The 9,226-nt window shown below is 45.4% G+C and overlaps 2 protein-coding genes across 2 annotated transcripts; one reads left to right on the forward strand and one right to left on the reverse strand.

Annotated features, from left to right (window-relative positions):
- Window positions 1-1,010: 1,010 nt before the first annotated feature.
- LACBIDRAFT_303218 (uncharacterized protein) lies at window positions 1,011-2,195 on the forward strand (the record flags this gene model as incomplete). Its single annotated transcript, XM_001883868.1, has 3 exons — window positions 1,011-1,052; window positions 1,108-2,018; window positions 2,072-2,195. The coding sequence occupies 3 exons, from the start codon at window positions 1,011-1,013 to the stop codon at window positions 2,193-2,195; spliced, it is 1,077 nt and encodes a 358-aa protein (XP_001883903.1).
- Window positions 2,196-7,409: 5,214 nt separating this feature from the next.
- Window positions 7,410-8,237, reverse strand: LACBIDRAFT_329763 (uncharacterized protein; the record flags this gene model as incomplete). The annotated part of the gene is made up of 5 exons (XM_001883985.1): window positions 7,410-7,668; window positions 7,717-7,855; window positions 7,878-7,926; window positions 8,048-8,102; window positions 8,197-8,237. The coding sequence occupies 5 exons, from the start codon at window positions 8,235-8,237 to the stop codon at window positions 7,410-7,412; spliced, it is 543 nt and encodes a 180-aa protein (XP_001884020.1).
- Between the last annotated feature and the right edge of the window lie 989 nt (window positions 8,238-9,226).

Raw genomic sequence — 9,226 nt, forward strand, 5'->3', positions numbered from 1 at the left:
TCATAACATCAAGCGAGCCCATATATGTTGATTTTATGCTACTTTACGAAACACCATAGGCAACCTTTGAATCATCTTGTATTTTGTACGAAATATATGCAGTCCTTCTTTCTATAACAATCCCTCCTCCTTCAGTGTCCCAAGTAAAATTCACATAAGCATCAGCGTAATCCCCAACCCTCGCCACAATGTGAAGACTAACCACTACTCAGACTCAAACTCCCGCGGTATCTACCCGATCCGCAGATCCGCCGGTTGTCCACCCAAAATTCCTCTTGAACCCATCTGCGATAGTCTGTGCTTCAAACGAGAGGGGCGTCTCGGAGTCCTTATCAAAATTGCGTCCAGGGGCCATTCCCACTCCCATCCCCATCAGGTTTGCATCAGGTATCAGAGTTCAAATCAGTTGGAGGCCTAGTCGCACCATGCATAGAGTGATGGCTAGCAGCGAGATGAAATCCCATCAAAAGAGGTCAGAGACGGCACAAAACGAGCCATTTCGCGACTGAGTTTGGTAGGCCATCTACCGATCAAATAGGCCGCCGCTACGTGAGTCTGGTAGGCCAACGATGGAATCTCAGAGTGAGGATGTGTCGTGGACTCTGATCTGAGGCCGACACACTCACTGAACATACCCGCGATCCTCGGCATCACAGACGGAGAGGATACAAGGACTTCGTGAATGCATCGACGTTATACCGGGTTCAGGTAGGTACCTGCGCTGAAATCCGTAATCACAACTTTCTCCATCATGATTTAAGAGAGCGGGTTTCTCCGACGAGGTGCCAAAATCCCAACACTGGGGAATGAGGTGATCAATGGCGCATGGGCGGCACTGAGCAGTGAAGGAGAGGGATATACTACATCTGAGGAGAAGGATGAGCCAGTGTGGGTCGCATAGTTGTTGGTACATAGGATTTATGTAACTGGGTAGGGTCTTGAATCGTGTCATCAAAGTGAATCGAGTGAGGTGATTACCCTCTCTAGTACTGTTCATAAACTTTGCCCACATGGCGATTCCATCTGACCATTATCCTTACTCTTTCGTCCAGGTATCTATCTACCCTTCTCTTCTCTACTTGCCCTCATCTTATACCATCACAACAGCAATCTGAACCAGAACCTCTTTCCTTGTTCGCTCAGACTTTGCGCGAAACCGACGAAGAGTTCTACACTACTTTTCCTCAGGCAAGGGCGGCCAGGCAGGCTCAAATTGACGCCCAGTTGAACCATGGCCATGGCCCGGCTGAGAACTATGGCTTTGGAGAGGGCATTTGTTACGAAGCCCCTCCTTCGTTACAACCTTCACCGCATCACGACTCTATGCAAGTTGAGTGCCGAAGTCTTTACTATGACTATGCAAGCATCCAGTCTATGGCCATCCACCCGACAACCCCTTCCCAGAACCTTGATTCGAAACAATTTAACCAAGCTGAACAACTCTACCAATTTTATGCCCCACCTCTGGAAAGTCGACCCGACCTAAACACTTATCCGCAGGTCAATCAAGTTCCCAGCCCGACCCAGTCACAGCATTGCTCTTATCCCTGTTGCAAATCCAAGTCACATGTGGTGGACCATATCGTGTCCGACGCTCCTGCACCTGGAAAGTTCAGACAGACGATTTCAACGAGAACAGAAGTACCCCCTCCTTTTGACCCTACCCCCCAATATCGTACGGTTGCCGAGCCTGCCTGGCCAAATTCGCCTGCTTCAACTACGCCAACTCGAAGGCATCGCATGGTGCAGGAACCGACAGTCAGAGTCACCTCTCGCGATCATCCTCCACACGTTTATGCACGTCGTCAAAGCGACTATCAGACCCACGCCCCGTCGTCACGTCACACTTTTGTGTGGCGGGCTCATCGTTCTGTGTCGCCGCGACCCTTGATGCCATTGACCCCTCTTCCAATCAAATGTCCGGCGGAAAAGAAACCACCACTTGCGTGCCTCTTCTGCAGACGTCGAAAGATTGCTTGTGGAGCTCCCATCCCAGGAAGCAAGGACAAGACTTGCAAGTAAGTCCCAAATTTTTCACGATCATCGCAATCAGTCATTCACAGTCCTACAGCCAGTGCCAACGCCGATCTCTGAGATGTGAGTACCCATTGGAAAGTCGGCGCGGCATGAGGAAGAAGAAAGTCAACATCAACGCCGATGGGCCAAAGGTCACACTCACAAGAAGCAAATCTTAGTATTGTCCAACTCTGCCACCCATCATGCTGCTATGTACCGTTCTTACTTTCTTGCTTTCGACGCTTCCCTGTTAAACGCACAAATTTTTTTCTTGCCTGCTTTCCACTATTTTATGTTGAGAATTTTTTAATTTTGGGATATCATTGTATATACTATGAATGTTCACACTCCACTACCTTACCGTACATATAACGACAGTGTGGCCATCTTGCCATTTTTCAAAGATGTGGCAGTCAGTCTGAAGTCATGCTTCCAGAGACCAGGACCTCGGCACCCCCTGAAATCCTGTGAGATGGGGCCATCAATGAATGATTGTAGAAAGTTAAGGTAGCGGAGATATGGGGTATCAAAATGCTGGAGAATATTGACGCCCTCGTGGGCCGTCACCACTGACATGTGGAGGTCCAGGAGTATGGCAACAGGGAGTGGTCAGCTTCGTTTTCTCGGCAAACACCGTTATTTGTCCACTTGCCGAGTTGCTGCCGCGCATAATTATTACAAAATACTGTTTTCCCACGATAATTACCTTACTTGTGGCTTGTAAATGTGAAGCATCCACTGAAAACAACAGTTCTGAGAGTGCATCAGTGATGATGGGTACACCATTTCCTGCCTATTTAGTTTGGAAATTTGTTTGTCAGCTCTGTATCATGGTACTTAACCTTCTGAATTGTTTTACTGATGTTACCCAGCTCTCAGCCTGTTGCAATCTATGAGGTTCAATCCAGGTCAAAGGATTAGTAAAAAATGCATTGGAATTTTTTTCATCTCATGGTTCCATCTGCAGACTTTGAAATTTTTCAAACTGGTGGCAAGGTAGCTGAGAAAATCTTTTGAATATCCTTACTGCAACTCAAATTTAAGGACTATGGGTATGTATATTTCAATCTCTGACTAGGATTCACTCTACATATTTTCTTGTATTCCAGGAATTAATTGATGAGCTACTGTCCTTTCTTGCTAATGCTACTTCTCCATTACAGTCATGTCTTTACCCTCCATATTCACAGAGTAAATAAAAAATACCTCATTCAAAGTATAACACCTGGGAAAAGCAGTGATTTGAAAATGTACTAGAAGATTTATTCCCTTCTGAGTACTTGTAATTATCACAGGACTTACAATAACTTACCCCACAGAATTTCAATGATACTAAATAGTGTTTGAAAGTCCGGTTCGGTCCGGTTTTTTGATGCCCAGGGGCGTTAACCGTAACCGTAACCGGTCTGCCTTTTCCCCAGAAGTCAAAAGACCAGACCGGACCGCAAAAAGACCGCAGACCGCGGTTTTTTGCGGTCTATAGACCGGTTTCGGTCTGCATCGGTTTTAACCGGTTTATGACCGGTCTTTAGGCCAATATTTTAAAATTATGAATCTGTAAATTTATTAACATCTCTAATAGCTTCAAAACGAGCCCAAGAACGTTAAATTCCATTAGGAATTGGTGCTTCTATAAAATAAGTCTGGTACATCTATTATTCCCAAAAGTAATTTACATTTTAATTCATATCTCTCTCGTTTTTTTACCAAATCGTACGTTCTTGGGTGCGTTTTAAAGGGTATTTAAGGGGCTACAAAAGACCGGTCCAAACCGGTCAAGACCGGTTCACGTTAACCGGTCTTTTTGCGGTCTTTACATTTCAAAAATAAAAGACCGTAACCGCAGGTCCGGTCTTTTGCGGTCTTGGTCCGGTCTGGTTACGGTCTTTTTCCAGTCACGAGACCGGACTTCCAAACACTAATACTAAAGGCATTTTAGTTGAAAGTTAGCTTTTTTTATTGTTTTCTTCAGCATGAGGAGTGCTGCAGATTTGTGGTGAAGAGAATCAAATTACTTTCTTCAATCTTAACTGCTGAAGTTTGTTTCACCATTCTTCAACTTTGCACAGTGGCTGAAAAAGAACTTTGAATTTTGACTAATTTTTTGAACAGCATAATGTGACTGGCTGAAAGCTGGACAGTGTTGGTAGAACAATTTACATAGCAGAAGTATCATAACATAAAGATAACAAACAAATTTAAAAAGCAAATAGACAGGAGATTGTGTACTTACCATCTTCGACACACTCTCAGAACTGTTAGTGCTCAACATTTTACGAGCTCAAGTAAGGTAATTATTGTGGGAAAATGGTATTTTGTAATAGTTATGTCCGGCACGCAACTCGGCAGGTGGACAAACAACGGTGTTTGCCGCGAAAATGAAGCTGACCACTCCCTGTTGCCATACAGGAGGGTTGTGCGTGGATTGACTCGGACAAAGGCTGATGGAGGTTCAGCACTCCCAGCTAGTGTTGCCGTCGAAGCGAAGTGACTTCGAGGTGACTTCGATTCGGTTCGAAAATCACACCACTTCGTGTCACTTCGAGGTATCGAAGTGAGTCGAGGTGAATTTGTGATGGCCATCAATAATGGCTAGAAAAGGAAGATTGGCGCACGTGAAGCAGCGCGTCGAGGCGCGTTTAGTGATCTTTACAGTCGCGATTCGACGCTCTCCCTCTTTCTCCTCCCTCCCTTCCCCAATACAATCTTAAATCACACCAGTTTTATGTGGCTGAATGTATAGTACCAGTTTCTTTCAATTTATGAGTGTCGTATGATAAAATTTGCTTAGGAAGGAGGGGTGAACACCGCGACTATAAAGTCTCAAAAGAAATTTGTTCTCTGCGACGCGACAAGATTTGCACAGAGAATATCGAGGCTTTGCGAGTGCTGAAGTTCTCATATGAGAAAACTGTCTCAGTTTCGTCGCTGATCTCGTAGCTGAATGACATGGACAACGCCAATATAAGATCCAGTAGCGCAACAGTAGCGGCACATGTGCCAGTACCCGACTCATGCTCAGCTTGTATTTCACTCCCCCGCCCCACCATTTTCAGCATGAAGGCAGACCTGCGGATGAGAGCCCTGCTCTTCATCCTCCTTCTCTCTTTTCTTTGTTTGCGAAGCGTGCAAGAAGGATTACACTATCTCAACGGAGGCTGCTTTTGACAGGGATTTATTTCAGAACTCGAAAGATATTGATACTAAAGTACCTGTGTGATACTAAGTAAATACTACATCATGTATTCAAGTACACGACAAGTTACTACAACGTTCAGCACCAAGAATGCGAACGATATTATTGGCTGATCAATTTACGGGGATCACCGAATTCGCTTCGATTCACTTCGAAAGACTGAAGTGGATCGAAGTGCACACATTTCCCCACTTCGATTCGCTTCGGTTCACCTCGCGGCAACACTACTCCCAGCGGAAAGCACCTTAGGCCTAGCACCTCCACGTGCTTCTGGGCCCTTAGAGGCCGATTCTTTGTCTGGGGGTAATGGGCCTGAGAGGGGGGTCTTCTTGAGCGCTGATGGCAGTGTTAGCTATTTATATCCCTCATCAAATCAAGATCTGTGCCAGATGCGCTGAGACAGGCGAGAACTTCAAGAGTTCCGAGAAAAAATCACAATATCTCAAGAGGAAGAAACAACTTTCAAACGAGGCTAGGCAATAGATGGGGGTTGCGCGTCGTGTTCGCTGATATGCGCCATGCAAACCCATTATCCCTTCTGACTTTTCCATCTCACTCCCAATTTCCTTTACCAGCTATTAATCTACCAGTACCACTAAATACCCACCCACATTTCGATACTACTGATGTCTTTCTTGCGAATATCGACACTTAAGCGCTCAAGCGCTCAAGGTGGAGTTGGTTTGAATTTGATGGGAAGATGCCATGCCGTCTCTCAGATATCACCGGTTGTGATTTGTCATGAGTGGATCTGACGTCCGTAATCGTTGGATCTGACACCCCTTGTCATTGAGCATTTTGATCCTCACAGGACCCCTGAAAGTACCCTCAGATGCCTGATCCCAAAATGCCCCAAACTGCCCGATTTTTATCCGGACGGTTTTGCCAAATTTCTATCTGGATATTGGATCTGGCCTTCGATAAGGTCAATTTCTATCCGGACGCGGATCAGGCCTATAAAAATCATTATTTTTAAAAAATTGGTGCGAAAAGAGTGAATTTTGGCTTGCTAGCCCCTCCCGGCCCCTCTTAGGCATTCTCTGGAGGCCCGTACATCAGGAAAAAGTAAAATATACATAAGTGAATATAGTATATGGATTATACATGCAGAAATTTGAAGATAAACAAGCTATTCTTCATCTTCCACAGTTGGAAGCTTTCAAGGTCTGTAAACTTACCATCTTGCTGTTGTCCTTGATTTCTTTGAACAGCTTCCAATCATCTGTAGATATTTTGAGGCCATTTTGCGTGATTTTTGGAGTATGAGGGTGCACAAGAAGGCAGACGGCGGGAGATGATCGAGGCAATGAGTCCACGCAGAACTGAGAGCCAATTTGATGCGAGAAAATATATATATCACAGAAGGATTGTCCGAAAGAACGGAGAACAGGGGGAAAGAATGGGAAAGAAAGATATTAAAGTATATACCAATAAATAAGTTGGCGGCAGCAGTGAGCGCGCACTGCCTTTTTCGAGGTCAAATTTCTATAGTGTATATTTCTATCCGGACATCGGCTCAGGGTTGCTCAGCCTCACCAATTCCTATCCGGAAAACTGCCTCTGGCATTTCGCCAAAATAGCGAAATTTCTATCCGGACAGACCTAAGGCATTTCCAAAATTTTCGCCAATTTCTATCCGGATCTGGATCAGGCATGTGAGAGTACTTTCAGGGGTCCTATCCTCGCTCCTTGCGCCACCGAGCACGTTGAGCGCTCGCGCTCTATCCTTTGGGACTTGGCCATTCTCTATGCTTCTCATGTCACTTCTGTACCACGTTCCAGAAATACACCATTTTATCATCTCTCTACTGTAGCATTTCGTTTTCAAGACCCTAAGCATGAAGAAGCACTTATGCCTTTTATTCAGACTCCCCTTCCAAGCCTCAATGCAACAACACGATGTATCGATTTCTGGGTATCGGTGTCCCCCAATGCCCCCGCTATGCCGTTGAAGCTATTGACAAGCTAATTAGCGTGATAGAAAAAATGAAGTCAAAGATGCATGTTCTGCCTAACATTGGCTGGAACGCGCTTGAGTTGCAGAGCCTGGAAGCCAGTCTATCGTCGTCGGTGACAGTGGGTGGGCATTGTCGTGGTTCTGGTGGTGGTTGTGAACATAAGTCGTCCTTCTCCCATAAATGTTGTTTTGTTGGCGTAGACATCGTTTCTTGCAGGCCAGGGGATCGTGGTGACTTGGTTAGACAGCTACGTGAGCGGCAACAGTGTCTATAGAGTTGTGGATACGTTGCAACGGCTCTTGTCCAGTCATCTGGAATTCACGTCGTTGCCTTCGCTCACCGTCCCTCACTAAACCGTCGTCACCACCGTCGTTGGTTTGCTTCGCGTGGCGTTGTTGAATGTCTTGAAGTTTCCTGTGGCATGTCATGTCGTCGTGGTAGGCGATGATGCACGGTGGTGGAAGGAACTGAATACTCCTGATACGCCTGCAATGGGGGCTGAAAACTTTGTATAAGTACGAGTCAGCAAGCATAGATAGAACATACCAATGGGGAAGAATGAGAACACCTGAGCACTTTCTGAACAGAATGAGAATGATGTTGGAATCCATTCGGCGTTGACCTTGATATAGCCCACAGACTCGGAATGGGTTTGTGTTGTTGTGCGCACCTGCCGATGCCTGATCTGGGTGTTCGGGAATACCTACGGCTAACCCAGTAACGTTTAACCCTCACTGCGGGTATGGGTTTGGGCCACTAAAGCCATGACAATCACTACTGGTAAGCTCAGTATTCATGTTTAGAAGGGTCACTGAAGTAAATGTCAGATGCTGGAATGACAAAAGGAGATAGGACCAATGTTGGCACTGTGTGTTACTTCAGGCACTGAAGCCGTCTTTGACATCTGTTTCGCGACGGCACTTGGAGTGTGGCTAGAGGCAGAAAATGAAGAGATTTACAGCTAACTGCATAACCGTAGACCATCAGCGAATCGGTGAAGTTCCGTTATGACCTTTTATTTCTCACGAGAAATTACCTTGCTTGGCAAGGTCTATTACCACGGTCATAATTATGTAATCCGTCCTGCTGGCCCCCAAGGTCATATATCCCTTTTATTGATGCCGAAACGTTAGAGACCGCTCTAGACTACTGCCAAACCTAACCATACAAATTCATTGTACTGGCCCCCAAGGTCATATATCCCTTTTATTGACACCGAAACATTAGAGACTGCTCTAGACTGCTGCCAAACCTAACGAAGCAAATTCGCCATCGCCAGTTGCGGAGACTCAGAGATTTCTGAGAAAGTTACTCAATTTACTTACTGTCTTCAACAAATCTGCTCAAACTCTGCAACTTATACAATACTACTTACTGGTAACAGTACTATAACCCTTTTGCATTTGTTGTTAGTGTTTGGAAGTCCGGTCTCGTGACTGGAAAAAGACCGTAACCAGACCGGACCAAGACCGCAAAAGACCGGACCTGCGGTTATGGTCTTTTATTTTTGAAATGTAAAGACCGCAAAAAGACCGGTTAACGTGAACCGGTCTTGACCGGTTTGGACCGGTCTTTTGTAGCCCCTTAAATACCCTTTAAAACGCACCCAAGAACGTACGATTTGGTAAAAAAACGAGAGAGATATGAATTAAAATGTAAATTACTTTTGGGAATAATAGATGTACCAGACTTATTTTATAGAAGCACCAATTCCTAATGGAATTTAACGTTCTTGGGCTCGTTTTGAAGCTATTAGAGATGTTAATAAATTTACAGATTCATAATTTTAAAATATTGGCCTAAAGACCGGTCATAAACCGGTTAAAACCGATGCAGACCGAAACCGGTCTATGGACCGCAAAAAACCGCGGTCTGCGGTCTTTTTGCGGTCCGGTCTGGTCTTTTGACTTCTGGGGAAAAGGCAGACCGGTTACGGTTACGGTTAACGCCACTGGGCATCAAAAAACCGGACCGAACCGGACTTTCAAACACTATTTGTTGTCGTGCCAGGTTTTCGACTACTACTTCCAATGGCTGCGAGGAGCGAACCGCGCAA

The sequence above is a fragment of the Laccaria bicolor genome, genomic scaffold, assembly GCF_000143565.1.
Source record: "Laccaria bicolor S238N-H82 LACBIscaffold_23 genomic scaffold, whole genome shotgun sequence".
In the NCBI taxonomy this organism is placed as follows: Eukaryota; Fungi; Basidiomycota; class Agaricomycetes; order Agaricales; family Hydnangiaceae; genus Laccaria; species Laccaria bicolor.